The sequence below is a fragment of the Propithecus coquereli genome, unplaced genomic scaffold, assembly GCF_000956105.1.
Source record: "Propithecus coquereli isolate 6110/MARCELLA unplaced genomic scaffold, Pcoq_1.0 Scaffold238, whole genome shotgun sequence".
Classification (NCBI taxonomy): Eukaryota; Metazoa; Chordata; class Mammalia; order Primates; family Indriidae; genus Propithecus; species Propithecus coquereli.
The window spans coordinates 809056-827545 of NW_012147930.1; the positions used below are offsets into that span (position 1 = coordinate 809056).

At 51.2% G+C, this 18490-nt stretch overlaps 1 protein-coding gene across 2 annotated transcripts in view; it reads left to right on the forward strand.

Moving 5' to 3' along the window:
* DLGAP2 (discs, large (Drosophila) homolog-associated protein 2) overlaps positions 1 to 11986 on the forward strand; it is a 95364-nt gene extending 83378 nt beyond the window's left edge. For both annotated transcript variants that reach the window (XM_012645887.1, XM_012645886.1), the window contains 4 exons: positions 1063 to 1478; positions 5224 to 5315; positions 8926 to 9078; positions 11768 to 11986. In XM_012645887.1, coding sequence (XP_012501341.1) covers positions 1063 to 1478; positions 5224 to 5315; positions 8926 to 9078; positions 11768 to 11986 — 880 coding nt within the window. The remainder of the gene's footprint in view (positions 1 to 1062; positions 1479 to 5223; positions 5316 to 8925; positions 9079 to 11767) is intronic.
* Positions 11987 to 18490: the final 6504 nt, after the last annotated feature.

Below are 18490 nucleotides of genomic sequence, written 5' to 3' on the forward strand. Positions count from 1 at the left end.
AACATACATACACATCACATACAGAGACACACACTATACAGACACATATCACACAGAGAGACACACCCTACATGGACACACATATCACAGACATACACAGAAACACATCAGATGCAGAGACACACACGCTACATGGACACAGACACAGAGACAGACATGCACACAGATACACATATCACACACAGTGATACTACACAGACGACACACAGACACATGTGTCACACACATACACATATCACATGCATGCACAGACATGCACACACGGACCACACGCAGGGTTCTCACAGCAGCATCAGCCCCCAGTGACCAGCTCTTTCCGTCCTGATCACTGCAGTCCTTGGCTGTGTGGGGACAGGCGACAGTAACACACATAGTGAGAGTGTTTTCAAAACGCCTTCTGAAGTCAGAATTTGGATTCGTTATTTGCATTCGAGAGTTAACGGGGACGAGACGATATTAAGTTATCCAGCTAGGAGGAGAAGCTCAGGCCCTCACAGGTGACACGGGCGTCACCAATGCTCAGCATGACGCAGACGTTTTCCACTACAAGCAGCGACACAGGGCGTCATTTTACACGCACACAGCAGGGCGGGAGCTGTGTGAACTCAGCCTGTTTCTGAAAGGAAAGTAACCGCTCACTGATAGTGATTTCATAAAGCACATTAAATCTCCCTGTACCATTCAATTAACTCAAATCTTTTTTAAATTTACTTTTTATAGCAATGGGGTCTCACTTTTTGCCCAGGCTGGTCTCAAACCCCTGGCCTCAAGCAATCCTCCCACCTCAGCCTCCCAAAGTGTTGGGATGACTGGCATGAGCCACCGTGCCCAGCAACAAACTTAAATCTTAACTGGGCATTGTGTAGGCATCAAGACAAAGGCAGATGTTAAAGCTTGATTATCTCCTAGATGAAACGCCAGCCTGTCCAGTGGATAAAACACTGGTCCTTTCTCTGAGTCGCTAGGTTGCCGTGGGTCAGGTGTGCTCCTTAGAAGCCGTATTTAGGATTTCATTGCACATCACGGAAAGGCTACCATCTGTCTCCTCTCCCTCCCTTCCAGACACGGACGTTTCAAACGTTCCAACAGTGTCACGGCTGCCGTCCAGGCTGACTTGGAGCTGGAGGGGTTCCCAGGACACATCGCCACGGAGGACAAAGGCCTCCAGTTTGGCTCCTCCTTCCAGCGGCACTCGGAGCCCAGCACGCCCACCCAGTACGGAGCGGTGAGGACTGTGCGGACCCAGGGCCTCTTCAGCTACAGAGAGGACTACAGAGCCCCAGTGGACACCACAGACCTGCCCCCTCCCGACCCCTGGCTGGAGCCGTCCCTCGAGACGGTGGAGACGGGCAGGATGTCTCCCTGCCGCAGGGACGGCTCGTGGTTTCTGAAATTGCTGCACACGGAGACCAAGAGGATGGAAGGCTGGTGCAAAGAGATGGAGAGAGAGGCGGAGGAGAACGACCTCTCGGAGGAAAGTAAGAGCTCAGACCTTCCCTGGGGCCCTTTGCACCTTGGGATTTGTCAGCAAAGCAAAAATGGCAGTGCTAATGGGGAAATTCCTTTGGTATCTGAGTGAGTGAAGTAAGTGGGCTTTCTACTCCATCCCGATCAATTATAAGAAAAGATGTAAATACCTGAAAAGAAAAGCAGTTGCTGAAATGTCGAAGGGGGTCCTTTTGTGTGCGTGTTTTGTTTTGTTAGGGAAGTCGAGGTCAATTGTGCTAACGGTTTTCTTGGTAGCACAGTTTTTCTCATATTCCACCCAACAGTTCTCTTGAATTCGGGCAGTGACTTCATTTGGAGCAATCCGATTCTTTTCTAGAATTGTCTCTGTCCCCTGTTTATAAGAAAATGCCTTGGCATTCTGCCAAACGAAGGTTGGTGCTAAGTGGCAGATTTGGCCGTCAGCTGCATGGTGGTGAGCCGTGCTTTCCTCCCGGGTCGGGTGGTGATTTCCCACCAGCTGCAGCCTGCAGGGCTCCCGCAGGTCTCTGCCTCTCCCCAGGGACAGGAACAGCACCCACTGTCCACCTCCTCCCGGTCACCTGCAGAACCCACCACCACGACTGCTCAGAAGCCACATCTTTGCAAATGCCACCTGTCTGTGTTTACAGGCCAAGAATACCAAACGTAATTGCAAAATGCTTAGAACTGACGCTTGTTCTTAACAAAATACGGTTTCACAGAGGTATGCACTCCATGTCTTGGCGAATCATGCTCTTTTTAAAGTGTTTTTTCTTTTTCCACAAATCTGCTTGTACACTTGTTAGATCTCTATACATTCTGAATTTCGCAGGGAAAGCCAATACCCCTGGGAATTTCGCTCTGACGTTCCATTGCTATAGCAAATGGCCGCCGTAGTGGAGGATGCCGTAACCCCAGGAGTGGACGTACGGTGGCGAAATCGTATCGACTGTGGTTTGGAGAGAGCAATGGCCTTGAAGTCTAAGCAATCTGACGGCAGAATTGCTGTGCTGATTTTCAGTTGCTGTGACTTTGGTGCTAACCTGCGAGGAAAGGGAGATGTCGCCTTTGACTGATTCTGCTCTTCCCGGGTTCTCTCCTAATCGTCTGATGCCACGTGCTCTTTACACGGCTTGAGGTTGGACTCTGAGCATTTGGGAGGAGGCGTTGCCATGGTGAGGCATGCCGTACAGCCCCTCGGCCCGACGGCCCGCGTGTCTGTGTGTGGCTGGCGAAGTCCACGCTCAAAACCATGTAAATAATGAAGCCTAAGATGCAGAAAGGAGATTTCTGGAAGCATTGACTCACCCACACCCGCTCTGTGAGATGAGTCACGTGGAATCCCAAGCGATCAGAGAGGTGCAAACGTCAAACTCTGTGCAAATCCTAATAAAATCCACTTCAAATTTTGAAACCAAAGGGTAGTGTAAATGTTGTCCTGGCACTTCATAGCAAATTTAGAATCGGAGTTTGTAGAAGACACATGAAAAGTAAATTAAAAGAGCCAAGTATGTTAATGTTGTACATCGAAGTCAAGGGTTATATCAGGTTCCTTGTAAATTTGCATTCTGATGAGCATTAGTCCTTATCTGAAGCTCTCGGAAAAAAAAAAGTGTCTACACTATGACACAATTCGGGACGTATAGTGGAAAAGAATAAATTGAATTTTCACTCCAAGTTCTTTGCAGTTGTAGGAAGCTGTTTACATTATCGGCATCAGATAGGATTGTTCCCATTCACTGAACAGCAAAATCCTGCCATTAGCAGCTGTGTCGTCAGCTACAGCCTTTGACATTCATTATCTCTTCCCAGCAGTATTCAGTTGGTACCCTTTATAATAACTGCTCTGCATTAAATCAATACCAAGATGTTGCACATCTGTTCCTGTTGGGCTAAAGAGCATAAATTGAAGTACTTTGTATCAACAGTTCATTTGGATTCCAGTTTAAGAGGAAAGTGAAAATTGGGGGTTAAACTTGAAATTTTATAAAACTGAATGACATTTTCATTACAATTTGAGAAAGCATATAGGCGGTGAAACAAGTGCACTCAATTGCCCACTTCTGTATATTCCCCCGGCAACAACTTGATTAAACCAATCATCAATTATGCAGGTTATGAAATACAAAAGAAATAGAAATTCAACATTTCAAGAGCAAAGGTGATCCCCCCTCAGCGTCAGTGAGACGAGGCTGCGGAAACGTGTTCAGCGTGGGGCTGTCGTGTGTGAGCAAAGGATGAAGAGCTTTCACTCTCTGCCCTCCCCAGACACTGCTCGAACCCGGCTGCCTGCCCTGGCCTCCTGGGCCCGGCCGCTCCACCATCCACCTCCACTCCCTGCACTCCCAAGATGGAGCCTGGCCAGACCCTCCCCCGCCCTGTCCTCCGCCGCGTCCAGGGGCTCCCGTCCTGGTCCTCCTGCCCACGCCCCGTCTGGCTGGCAGATCAATTCCAAGGGGGTGGACGGGATGGGGTATGGACAGGAAAAGCAACCCTCTTGGAGGTGGTTTGCAAAAAGGCACAGGCCGGGTATCAAGATGCCTGACAAACTACCACTCTTCTTTTTTAAACAAAACCGAAAGGATGCCAAAGTGTTACCCCATTTATTCCTTTTATTAAAAGTTATGGGTTATTTTTACTCTTTTTAACATCCTAGATGCAATCTAGAATTGGATGGTGCTAGGGAGTTACCGTCAAGCTCTCAAGGACGGTGAGGACACTGCTGTTTTAGGATGACGGCAGGTGAAGTGCCGGCCACAACCTACCTCCGAACGGCGCAGGGAAAACGAGCATACACGTGGCAAATGCTAATTGCAGCTTCTGAGTGAGGGGGATACAGGTGTTTATTATACTTCTCTTTCAGTTTTTCTGCATGTGTAAAATTTTTCATAATAAAACTTTGGGAAAGAAAACAATCTGGGTTCGTTTCGGAAAAATAAGAAAATGCAGACAAATAAGCAAGCTTTAACCGTGTTATCCTACCCAGGAGAACATCACTTTTAAGAACACGTTATACATATAACGCCAGATGGTCAATTTCCGAAAAATGAGCGATGCACGACGCACAGTTTCATGAGTGGCTTCTTTCACATCACAACATGCCGGGAACCCTTTCGAATCAATAGGTCATTTCGGGAACTTCATTTTTGGGAGCCTCATAACATTTTATCGCACGGCCGTTAAGCCCTCTGAGCACGATTGCCGACTCCATGACGGCAGCAGCGTCTTCTCACTGTCACGATCTTCCCTGTGGCCTCTGCGCAGCCCCTTCGCGAGTAAGACACATCTCAGCTTTGCCAGAGAGAGCTGCCCACGGCTCACTGGAAATTACTTAACGGAAGCCAAGGGAAGAACAAATATCAATGTATTTCTCTAACAATGAAGGGAAAACAGGAAGCGCCTGGTGTCTGGTCACACGGCCCGTCTTCTAGCTCGTCCGCACAGCGACAGGAGAACAATCTGCACATCCCAAACGAGGCAGGCCCCTGCAGCACAGGCCGCCTTTCTGGTCTGAGCTTCTCCCAGTGCCCGCGAGGAACGTCCTTACGGTTGGCGTCTGGTGGTCTCTGAACTTCCCCCGCGTCGAGGGTGGGGCAGGCGGAAGGCAGGTGTCCCCAGGGCCGTGTCCTGCGCCACAGACCCAGAGTGGGTCTCCAGTGAAGGGGTCAGTGCCGCTGCGACCCCTCGCTCCCTGGGACGCTGCTGCTCCTGTTTCACTGACCCTGTCTTGAAACCGTTCGTTTGTTTTTCCAACAGTTCTCGGCAAGATCCGGAGTGCAGTGGGGAGCGCGCAGCTTCTCATGTCCCAGAAATTCCAGCAGTTTTACTGGCTTTGCCAACAGAACATGGTAAGTGACCTCCGAGGGCCTGGTCCCATAACCGAGCTGACGCGTGTCCGTCTGTCCTAGACGTCCTCGCTGTTCTTACAGCGCATGCGTGGGTGGGACACTGGACGGGTGCATGGTGAAGACACTTCCTGCTCTGGGCGCAGACGCGCTGTGGGCCTGGTCTAGATGTGCCGCCCGGCGGGGCCGCAGGGGCCTGCTGGCGGCGACCGGGGCAGGGTTAGGGTTAGGGTTAGGGTTAGGGGCGCCCAGCAGCGGGGGGAGGTCACGTCTTTGCAGCTGGCCTTTCTCCCAGAGAGTCTCAGAAGAGATGAGATGAAAACTGCTATGACAGCCAGTGTCACAAACAAAGAAAATGATCTGAGGTTTTGGAAACAAAAACACATAAACAACCACATCTGAAGAAATTTTAGAAATAATTTAGCCTCTATATTTTGTAGTCAGGAGTGAACAAATATACCATCAACTGAGTCATTAATACAGTTGGCGTTAAGCTTGGCTCTTCTTGGCAATCAAAAGGGAGGAAACTATATATTTATATATACTGACATATAATAATAACATGTTTATATGTACTTATGCATACATATTAATATATATTTACAGATACTTACAGATACTTGTAAATATATTTATGTATGCTACATGTTTACATGTATACACAAATATATACACATGTATTCTTTCCTTAGCTGACTAAAGAAAGTATTCACTTAATTTTACGAGAAATAAATAGCACTATTTATAGCCTATTTATAGGCTGTTTCACAATCCATACATTGATTTTTTTTTTCAGATGAGACATTTTCAGTAAAATGCAAATAGGTCTCTGCTGGGCCTCTCGCAACAAAGGCTCCAGGAGTTTGATTCTGTTTTGTTTTGCTTTTTCGTCTGCGAGGAGACACAGACACGCTCTTCCGCATCAAAGGGAGCGCACGCACGTCAGAGTTACCAGTTCACGTCTTTCAATTAGGATGGTTAAAAACTATACCTTCTCTAATATTTTCCAGTACGCACCATTAAAGTTCACCGTGAAAGTTAGAGGGTCGCCTGTCTCCCAGGACATAGTCACAACCAGCATTTAAAAGGAGAGGACAGGAAGGCGTCCGGTTCCGTGAAGGACACGTAGCCGCATAAACGTCCCATTGTCCCGTTCCTGTGGGTGTTCCGGCCTCCTCCCTGGGAGCTATTGGGTCGTGACCCCTAAAGGAACTGACTCGGGCTGTGGAAAAACATGGCGTCGTATTGCGCAGGGTCAGGTGAACCTGGGCAGCCACGGTGTCAGGAATCCGCAGCCCAAAGTGCAGGGACGGGCTGTCAAACGTCGGCGTCCTCTCCAGACGCAGCGAACTTCCGACTTCAAACTGTCCGTCCTGATATTGCTGGTGCCCTTTGAACCTTGACGTAGCCGGCGTGGCTGCGTCCTCTTGTGGCTGCTATTCGGGATTAGCACAAAACTCCCGAGGCATCTGCTGGTGAAGGAGGGTGGGTCTGAGGCAGCCTGGGGGCGGGGGGAGGAAACAGGGCAGGTGCTTCGCGCATCACGGCCAGACCGTCCACGGGTCCAGGCAGTGGAGCTGCTGACAGCTGCTGGAAGCGCTGGGGCAGGTAACTGAGCTTCACGCCAAAGCTGTGGCCCTAGGCGTTGTCAGAACCCCACCAGATATGTAGGGCGGACGAGGCCGACGTCCTTCAAGGTGAGGATGTGTAGGCGACTCGCGAGGTAGCGTGTGTGCGGGTCACGCTGGACAGACTCTGCTCACGAAGCTCATAGCGCAACTCGTATGCGTGCGGGAGCAGCAATGTGGCAGCCCAGGAGGGTGGTTAGAAACGCAGCGTCGCGTGCAGACCTGCCTGCCGGACTCGCAGCTTAACTAGACCACGGGGCCGAGTGCCCAAGCACACGCTCACACGCAGGGGTGCTCCAGACCGGACCGTGGGGCGTCCAGGTTCATATCGAACGGCCTCGCGATGTCAGAGCCAGGGAGCTGTCTGAGTTTTAAATGACTGCAGTTGGACGAGGCTGTGTGACTCTGCGTTGCTTTGCTGGCAGAGTGGGGATGGCACAGCCATTGAGTTTTTAAAAAAATTTATAACCATATCATTGTATCTGAATGCCCAGTGGGTACAGATGCGGCCACCACCCCCACAAAGAGAGAACAGAAGACACAGAACCAGGCTGAGTGTGCCTGGCGACACCAAAGCCAGCATGGCTGCAGCTGCTGCATGTCTGAGCTAAGGCTGCTCTGCCAGCCTCAGGGTGGTGGGAGCCTCGGTTGGCTGCTGAGGGCGTCCACTGTGACTGTCCCTTTGAGGATGTGACCAGAGCACAGCACCCCCCCGCGTGGACCCGGGCGGAGCCTCTGCTGGGCTTCCCCGACACGGTCAGGCAGCACCTGCCACACCCACAGAAGGAGAAGGTTCTCATATCTGCAAAGTCTTCCAGAAGGAAGGCACAGACCTCCCGGGGACACTCGGAGGAGTCCTACCCGGCTCCTCTGGGTGTGGGGAACTCGCTCGCACCAGCCTCAGCTCCCCTGGACGGCAGGAGCCAGTGGCCTTCTTGATCCTCTTCGGCGTCGGTGCAGAGCGTGGTGATAGCATACGTGGGGCCAGACTCCCCCGGTCCTGGGCCTCCTGCGTGGAGCCTTCCCGTGGCCTGGCCGGGCTTGAGCAGCCCAAGGTCGCCCCCTTGTGGTCCTGGAGAGGAGCCGCCGTCCTGGCCCCTCCAAGCCTCAGCTGTCCTGTCTCTGGGCACAGGCTGCCTGCTGGCCAGTTCCGGAGCCAAACCGTGAAAGGGACTTTCCGCCCAGCCAGATGCTCGTGTGGTGCCTTCCGTGAGCTTCTGAGGAGCAAGCGCCACTGTGAGCAGTTCAGGGAAGTGTCCGCCCACCAGAAACTTCTCTGTTCAAGGCTCCCAATCCCAGACAGCCCCCTCTGAATCAAGAGGACCACACCCAGGAAAACCATTAAAGTTTAAATGCAGGCGCCTGGTGGGAACCGTGTCCCATCAGGCACTGGGCAGAGAAAAGAAACACGTCTTCTGGCCCCGGTGGCCCAGGGGCTGCAGATTGGTGGCGTCACCTGCCTCTGGGCCCGTCAGTGAGGGCTGCTTTGCTCCTTCAGGAGATTTGCTTCCCTCCTCCCTCCCCCAGGGGCAAACTAGACACACGTTACCTTCGTAAGGTGTCTGGACTGTCGGAATCAGAGCTAAGACCCCTCAGAAAACAAACACAGAGGACGAGGACGGGCTCCAAGCCCACTCCCTCGCCACCGCCGCCGACACCGCAGCAGAGCCGTGGCCCCGCCCCTTCTGCATGACCCACAGCGACCTAAGCACGCCCCTGCCTCTGTGAGCTGCCGAGAGCCCCCTCGCTAGCAGGCCCGGCGTTTTCAGGCTGGAGCGGCGAACGGATGTACTGCGTGTTTTTAAACTGTTAGCAAATACTTGTGCTAAAGCAAACTGTTACGGAATCGTGTTAAGCCTTCTCAAATATTTGCTTCGGTGTTTGAATTAGCCAGGCTTCTCTCTGATCCCGTCCCTCGAGAGGCGCCGTGGGAAGAGCGGCCTCGCCGAGCCCTCTGCCCACGGAGCCCCCTTGTGTGTCCCCAGGACCCCAGCGCCATGCCCAGACCCACCTCCCAGGACCTGGCCGGGTACTGGGACATGCTGCAGCTCTCCGTGGAGGACGTCAGCATGAAGTTCGACGAGCTGCACCAGCTGAAGCTCAACGACTGGAAGATCATAGAGTCGCCGGAAAGAAAGGTAAGGACGCCCGCGCCGCGTGGGTCCCTGCGAACCGCCCTTCCGGGGCTCCTGGCATCTGACCCAACTGCAGAATGGTCCGCTCCAAAGGCTGTGCGGTGCGGGGTTTCCCAGTGTGGGGTTAGCAGCACAGGGTCGAGTTTACATGCGTGCGTATGACTGTGTCCCTGTGCACACGTGTATGTGTCCATGTGCACAGCACATGTGCGCGAGCACGCGTGCAGACTGGGGCGTGTGTGGTTAGCGACAGTGTCCTCCCTGTTCTGTCTCCTGTACACGGGCAGCTCAGAGAGACGCCAGCCAAACTCACGTGCACACCTCTAGCCTCTGTCTTAAGGGCATCCAGCTCTGAATTATTTTGATTAAAACTTTATTTTGGTTCTATTAAGCTGGTTTCCCACAGGGAAAGTTCTAGGTCTGGTTAAAGTGACTATCTCCTATTCAAATACACCTTCTACTTGTAGAAGTTAGAGGCAAACTTGTAGAAGTCTGGAGTTAGAGGCAAGGTGACATTTTAAACCTTGTGGAACCGTTTGGTGACATAATCTTCCTACAGATCTATCAGCCTCAGCCCTTAAAATAGGCTGAAAATTTCCATTAGATTCCAACCCTGGTATTTGCCTCCTCCGTGATGGTATCGGCTTCAGCAGAGCTAGCACACAGGTCTGGGTTAGCAATAAATACCTTCATTTCCTAATATGTTAGAGAAGTTCTGAGTCGTTATAATCTGATTTATCCAGACAGACATTATCAATTAAAATAAAACGATAAAGAAACTCAATCCAGCACACTTGGGGAAGTGGCGCCTGCTGTACAGCGAGGCTCGCGTCTAGGTGGTTACAGGGAAGCCCTGCCATGCGTCACCGCGGCCTGCGCTTCCCCGAAGGCGCCGTTGGCAGCTGCAGCTGCAGGCTGGCTGCGCGCGGTAACGGGGAGGGCGCGGGAAGGTGCTACGGCCGTGGTGGGACGACCCACTGTTTGCTCCTGAAGTGAAGGAGAGAGGCTAAGTGACGAGCCCAGGTGGCAGGTTGTTCTAACGGATACGAAAACAGACTTCGCTTAAGTTAGTCCAGGTGTGCGCGGCGACGCTCTCCAGCTTTCATTCGCTGGTAACCGAGAGCTGCTACGAGCCCATCTGCCTAAGCTGCGCGTAGAGAATGGTTCTCGCGGTGCACGTGGCTCTTTGCGAGGCCAGAGCACCCCCAGCCCAGACAGGGAGCGGCCCCCAGCCCGTCAGCATGGCGCGGCCCCACCCTCAGAGCGCCCTGCCCCTCTGCACGCATCTCTTAGCGCTCGGTGGTCCGGGGCTTCACAGACGCCCGATGGACCCTCTTCTACGGCATCTCTCCTGGGGCTCGACAGCCCCCTGGAGAGGGGACTCCCACAAGCAGGTCCGAATGTCAGAGGACACGGAGGAGGAAGAGAGAGGGACACAGCCTCCTGCTTAATGCAGGAGCTGCCTGTTAAAATAGCTGAAAAGTCGCTGTGAACCAATTACCCCTTGTTTTAGACGTGCCAGAAAGCAGGAAAGAGTGCCTGCTTCCGGCCTGCGTCTTACAGGAGCCGAAGTTTCAGATGCCAGCATGGTCTTCTTGCCAAACGCCCTCAGTCACCCCGGCACTGGGACAGGTGTCCCCGCCAATCACAGTGCTGCTTCTCTCCCACTGTCCGCACTCAGGCTCCCTTTGGACTTTTCCAGAGGCTGAAGGAAGGACACAGGTGTGGGGTTTTGGTGTTTTTCCCCCACAACCAGGTATCTGCTAAGAAAAGGGGAGGGGTTCTGGCCCCTTCCGTAGCGGGCTCTTTCCCGGGCAACGAACATGGCAGTGTGGAGTTCCCGTCGGAGCTCCACGCGGAAGCGGAGTCAGAGGGTCGCCGGCTTCCTTATTTGGGGACAGCTTAGCTGACACAACACAGTCTGGATTCAGACTTTCACCGGAACAGTTACGGCGGTATCTGCTGCATTTGTTGCAGAATTGCGAAAATTATCCTTCTGAAAAAGGTGTGCACATGTGCTGGTGTGGCTTGAGAACCGAGCTAACGGCCAAAAATAACTGTTTGCATCTTTTCACCAAGCAAGTGGCACGTAACTCGTTACACACACACGTATATACACATACATGCACACTGTTCGTGCCGGTGGGGTTTCAGGCCAATAATAGAATTTGGCCAGCATTTCTCTGGGACAGCCACCCAGGTAAGAGGATTTTATGAACATTCTTGGAATCCCGGAGTCTGTTGAAAATCCTGCAGCGTGTACCAGGGAAGTCTAGACCTCCTGTGATGCCCAGAGCCTGGCACCGTATGGATTTGCCAACGCTCAGAGGGGAGGCCGTGCTGTGCACAGCGCGGGAGGAGGGTGAGTGTTGCTGTAGCAATAATGTAAAATTAAGTCACTGACGACAGGGAGGTGAGGTGTTAATGTGCAGAATTTGTTTTCTTATTTGCACGCACAATCCCAAACTTCTCTGCCCCCTTTGACGAATTCGAGGGAGCTTATAGAAATTATATACCACGCAAAAGGGGAGGCCATGACCACGGGAGCTGGGGACCAGGGAAAGCGAGAGTAGAACACGAATCTGCACCATGCGGTTCGCAGCGGGGCGCACAGACCCGGGGCAGCTACGCTCATGCTCAGTCGGTGCCCTGCTCTGACCATCTGCCAATTTTGACTTGTGATGCTTTTCAGGAAGAAAGAAAGGTCCCCCCTCCAATACCAAAGAAGCCCCCCAAAGGGAAATTCCCCATTACCAGAGAAAAGTCCCTGGACCTGCCCGACAGACAGCGCCAAGAAGCCCGCAGACGGCTCATGGCCGCCAAGAGAGCCGCGTCCTTCCGCCAGAACTCGGCCGCCGAGCGGGCGGACAGCATCGAGATCTACATTCCCGAGGCCCAGACCCGGCTCTGAGGGCGGGAGGCGGCAGCACCCACCGTTCTGCTTTTCTGTTTAACACGACGCTTGTACAGTTTGTCGCCTACCTGGTGATTTCTGTCTCTTCTCCTCCACCGAGTCCACCCCACTGTCGTGTTCCTTGTGCCATAAACCGGGGGATGCTACGGATGTCCTCAGCGTCTGCTGAGCTCGTGGCAAGAATGACTTTTTTTTTAACCGATAGCCTGACTTGCAATGAGCTCTGATGGGCTTGGTGAGACCAACTTACCCTCCTTGTTCTCAGAGGACCGGGACCCAGCTTCCATTTTGTTATTTATACTTTTATAAATCGTGTGATGATTAGAGGTAAGAATAGCAAATAACTGTAAACGGGTGCATCTCACCGCTCCCTAGAGGTACCAGACGACCCAGTGGAAGGTGCTACAACCTGAGCGCAGGAAAGAAAGACCCGTTTCCCTCCCGAGCCTCGAGCTGCCCTCCAGTCCCGCCACGCACCGGCCACGCCGCGGTCCTCGTCCTCCTCGTCATGAGCGGAGAACCTTAGGCTCCTTGCATCGAGTGTATGGTGAAGAAAGTGATCTCTCCAGCCACCAAACGCCCTACTCTGTGGTTCCCCCAAAACCCGGGGGATTCCAAGTCTGAACCCATAAAAGCACCCTGCAGAGTATCCACACATTCGACAAATAAGCCAACCGTCCCCACGAGGAAGTTACGCGTGAAGAGAGATCGGGGCCTTAAGAAAGGCTGGGAGCATAAAGAGAAAAATATTGTCCTTACGTCTGTGAAGCAGTTACTGTATTTTTTAGTTCTTTGTAACTTCAAGTATTATACCCAGTGTTTTCTTTAAGTTTCACCATCTACGCTACATGTGATTTTTTTTACATATGTATGTATTTATATCCTCGAATTGTTCTATCAGATGACTGTCCAGGGTATCCTTAAAGGAAAAAGTTCGCTTGTTTAAAACGACAGTTGTGATGTTGTACAAAGTTTCAGGACTATGAGTGTGAGTGCTAAGTGTATCTCAGTTGAAACGTAAAGAAGAAATGCAGTTTACACTTGTATTTTTCCAGGATTCTTTGTCCTGTGCAGTATTGCTGAAGTCAAGAGTGTATTTCTTGCCTGTGTGAGACATGAAGGGAAAAAGAGGTCACATATTGTGACTTCCAGCTGTGGAATTTAAAAAAAAAAAGTAATTAGTGTTCATGACTCTGATTGGCACCCAAGCAAACGGGAACGACTCTGACGAATAGGGTCTCCACGCGTGTAGTTAAATCTGGACGCAGCGATCACTGTTCCAACACGACGTCTGTGTCGCAGTCCAGACACGGCTCCGAAGGAAAAGCCGTCGGATCTTCTCGCTGGTCTCCAGGTCGGAGTTCTCACTGCTGCTCGAGGCCCAGGCAGGATTGCAGCTGGAGGCAGATATTCCCACCCAGACACCAGGTCTTCCCTCCCGCGGCTCTAGGAGTGCCAGGCACTCAGCGTGGGCAGAGCAGCTTCGCTCGCCCGGGTAGCACTTTGTTTTCTCACCCCGATTCGCACTTTAGAACGCACCTGCTCCCCGTGCCACCCGAGACGTGTCACGAGTTCGGCGAGGCGGTCCCACCGTCGGGCGTCTGTGAGACTGCGACTCTCCCTTTTCCTCACATTCCACATTCCACCGAGCATGGGGTTCACGGGGGGCAGGGTTGATATTAAAGCATGTTTAGCTTCAAAGTTTTACTTTTTTAAAGCCGAGTAGTTAAGAATTCCCTGTAAAAACGAAACCCTGTAAATTGAGCCTCATATCTGGTATATATTTTACCAAACAGCCTTAAAATATATTTGGAAGCAAAAATCAGTATGAATGTATATCCTTGAAAAATGCAAAAAAAAAAAGATCCCTGAAATATTCTTCTATAAATGAACCCTACTTCCCCAGAGTGTTCAAAGCATTTTTCTACCTAAATAAACACCTAAATCCTGAGTAGTGTACAGTAATGATGCTTCTTCCTATAGTCACTCTTCTATGTTAAAGCCAAGTGTATTCGCAAGTATTGGCATTTTAGACTTTAAAAAGGATGTGTCATTTAAGATGAACTGCTGTTTAGATCTAACCACAGAAAAGCAAAGTCAGTGCCTGCTCCCAGTGGAAGGAAATGTGAGATGTGTCCGTTCACGCCACCCGCGCACACCGGCGTGTCCAGTGGCAGCTGATGTGTTTGACCCATTTCCTTGAACTCACACGAAACACATGAAAGCAAATTGTGAAATTAGACAAGAATTACTTGTCTTAGCTCCGAGATTCCATGATGCCAACTTGAACGAAAACATTCATTGGAGTTGGATTAATTTTTTATGTTTCATATACTCGTGTTTACTTTACAATCCCCAAAAGTCTTGGTCTAAACCATCCCTCTGTGAGCGAATTCACCTCCCGCTGAATTGTAAGGGGTTGCCGGCGCCGGCGCTGGCTTGAAGCGCCGGGGTGGGGACTATGTGTGCGCCCCTGTCTGGTCCCCCACCTTCCAAAGAAGACTGTTTCATGGTAGAACAGACACCCGCTGCTAGATGTGATGGAACGTCACCTGTTCATGTCACATAATTCAGTGCAATATACTCAGTTCTCACACAGGTGACATTCGATCATGAGACACAGAAGATAAGCCATGTTTATGTATTTGTACATGTAAAGAAAATAAAACTGTTTATGAGACTCGTGTTCTCCACCCAAGCTAGCTACTTCCAGCCGCTTCCAGCAGATACATAGTATAGAGAGCTCCTGTGCTCATTTCATCCTATTTAGAATATAATTTTAATAAAACATGATACATAAATTTGAGAACATGATTGAAAATAATAACAGAACCTTCCAGGGACGTCACCGTGAAAGAAGGTGTGGTTCCGTCCGTAACCACACTGCTGTGTGCCCTAAAGATAGCGCCACTGACCGGTGGAACCGGATACCCCTTTAGAACTCACTTCCCTCACAGCAACAAGCGGACAGAAGGACGCTGAAGGCTTAGTTCACACGACGAAACGCAAGTGTGGTAAACGGGACTGCAGAGTCTAGCCCAGGGAGGAGAACGCCGCTAGTTAACGCCAGGGCTTTCAACGTAGCTCATCGCCTACATCTTCGTGTGTCATTGTCGTGTTTGGAGTGAAACTAGTTGTGACCAGTGACAATTTTTATCATATTTTTCTCAGCAACTTTATATCACCATCCTGGAATGGTGTATAAAGAATTGAACTGTCTGCTGGGCGCGGTGGCTCACGTCTGTAATCCTAGCACTCTGGGAGGCCGAGGCGGGCGGATTGTTTGAGCTCAGGAGTTCGAGACCAGCCTGAGCAAGAGCGAGACCCCGTCTCTACCAAAAATAGAAAGAAATTAATTGGACAACTAAAAATATATAGAAAAAATGAGCCGGGCATGGTGGCGCATGCCTGTAGTCCCAGCTACTTGGGAGGCTGAGGCAGTAGGATCGCTTGAGCCCAGGAGTTTGAGGTTGCTGTGAGCTAGGCTGACGCCACAGCACTCTAGCCCGGGCAACACAGTGAGACTCTGTCTCAAAAAAAAAAAAGAATTGAACTGTTGATGAAACCAAACAATTACATTTTACCTAAAAGGAAATGTTGATGTTTTCAACTTCAAATCAATTCTAAAGACTTCAAGCGTTTAATGGGAAGGCGTATAATCAGGAAAAAATACAAATTATATTTAAAGGTGTCTCTTAAAAAAAGAAAAATCCACAGAAATCAGTGACCTGCAACGTTGCGTCCGTCTCCCCTGCTGGCTCTTGTGAACATGGCCAAACCTACGATGAGACGGGGACAGAGGCGCGGAGCCTGAGGACGCACGGGACCGGATCGTCTCTGGGGGTGCGTGTCTTGTTTGCCCTGTCTTGACTCTGCCTTTCCAGAGCCACACGAAGTAGCCACTGTGTCCACCCATTCAATTAAAAGACCCTGAATTTGTACCTTCACTCATCTCTGCTGTTTTGTTAGGTCCTTGTAGGCCCGGCCGCCCCGCTCCAGGACGGAATCTCGCGGGAAAGCAAAGTAACACTGCGGACGTGTGGTCGGAGCTGTAGCGGCCGTGGGGTGCGCTCTTTCGGGGACAGCTCTCCGGTTTGGGCCAAACCTTTCGGTGGCGAGTGGGAATGGAGAGGCAGATCTTTTTCTGTTTGCCGTAGATGGGTCAAATTCAAACCCGACCTCCTGTGGCCCTGAGGATTTAGAGCCCAGGGACCATCCAAGGGACACAGCGAGTATCAGCCTTGTTCGGAATTCTGACAGGTACACCAGAACATTCAGCCGGACAGAGGGTGCCACGCTCCGTGTCTGAACCGGCCCAGGCTGACCTAGGCCAGCAGGACGGTTGTCATCTGTGACATTGGAGACCTCCGTGCGTCCAGGAGGGAGAGGTAGCAGGAAACACGTGTGAGTGTGTGTCCCGGTGCAAGAGTAAAAGCATTGCCCAAAACGGTACCTAGATCCTGCCCTTGGTTCACGCCCGTCCTGCCCGTGAGCGTAGAAACAGGTCCCTCCAAAATGGGCCTAAATAATTATCTTCTGCATATTCATGTGTGTTCATTTCCCAGCCATCTTTTTCTCAAGACTTGAACTTCATTTTTTATTTTTTACTACAAATTCAACATGCGAGGTTAAGACAGTGGTTTTAAACTCTACTCCCCTGGAAGCTTCTGAGTGTTTTCTTGTTTCTATCTGCGTGTTTGTTTACACTTCTTTGCAGGTGTGTGTTGAACACAAGGTTCAAAAACTCGAAAATAAAATCGAAGCCCACATGCTTGAGAGAGAAAGCACAGTCAGTCTCTGAGCCGTGAGCGTTGTTAGCGACACGGCTAGAGCGATGACACTGGCTTCGTCCAGCGCCCTGTGCCCTGTTGCAGAACACGCCACGCCAGGTCACACCGCGACCCTGGGCCTGGCCTGGTCTTGGCTCTGTCGCGTTGTGAGCAGTGAGCAGAGCTCGAGGAAAGGGCTAAACGTGCTTTAGAAACGAGGGATCAGTTGCCAGAAATCTCCGGGCAGGTAGGCAAACCACCTGGCGTTTATTCCTCTATCAGCCAGCGACGCGTCTCAACTTCCTGTCTTAGTTTCTTCCTCTGTCAAGGGGATTACAGCTCCTGTCTCTGTCGCTCTTGCACACTCAGCATGAGGATTAATGACACGTTGGCTCTAAGGTCCCTTAGCGCGCCTGGGGACGGGTGGTGTGAGTTACTGTTGGGGACTGCATGTCCTGGTGCTGCCCTGAACGGCGGGATGCTGAGAGGGACGGTCACAGGTACGCGCAGAGGCCAGGACTGCCCCCAGCTGAGGCAGGGGCTCTCCTCGGAAAGGTCTGGAGGCAGAGAGGTAACCGCAAAGGGCATTCTCCTTTCCTCTGGCTTTGATTGTGGGTGTTTCTAGATGCTTCCAAGAACAATAACCAAGCACCCACCGGAATTAGGCCATGTTTTCACCGTTGCTTAAGCTCAGCTGCCTCTTAGATGAGACGAAGAGATATTAAACTAAACGTTAAAGTGATGAAGAAAAAAACGATAATTTGGAAGCAGAAAACTGAGTGCTTAGAGGAACTCCAAGCGCGAAATCAGACCAGACGGCTGGCGGTTTGCAAAGCCCGCCTTCCAGTCCAGCTCTCCGCACACTCTCTATTTCACACTTTGGAGAAGTGGTCCATGGGATGCTCCAAGAAATAACCACCTCTCATCCTCGCCACACTGAAAAATACCGATGGTTTTATGAATTGCTGTGCTAACCCTGGCGTTTTTATCCCGCGTTAAAAGAAATTATTTCAAGTTTCAATCTAAACACTTGACAGATGACTTCTTTGCGGAGGAAATGTTAGTTACCTACCATAAAACTACTTTTTAAAAGATTTTGTATATACACAAACTAAGGTAACACAGGTTTACCTCCGACTTTCTTAGATTTTATGTGACTCTTTTCATTGGTGCTTATTCTGACCTGAAAGACGTGGGCGTCAAGCTTTCCGAACGCGACGGAGGAGAGGCAGTAACGAAAGGACAGGTTCACGCCAGGTTTCTCGTGCGCATTTAAGTGCAGACGCATCTCTTTCCAGCAGACCGCGGTCTCCGCAGAGAGCTACTGGCTCGTGTCTGCCGGCACGACGCGGAAGCTCGCGGTCGGCTGTGGAAGCCGCTCGCCCCCACTCCGATTTACCCCGGTCACTCCCGCCCCCCGCACCGCCACCCTAGTCACGGCCACACCACTCTCAAAGGGCTGGGCACGAACGTCTCCCCCACTCCACTTTCCAGCTGGTTTGCTGAATTCGAAAAGGTTTCCCCTGACAAGCAGTAAGACCCCGGCGACTTCTGAACTCGTTTCTGAATGATAAGCCACTTTGCTCTCGTGCGGGAGCTCCCTGCAGAGACACTCCTCGTCCCCGCCCCACTCCACCCTCATGCCAAACCCAGGTGTGGCCTACGGAATAAATTAAATGCCTCCTAGAGAAATTCAAGAAGTGTTAGAACCAGGAAACTAGCTGTCTAGTTA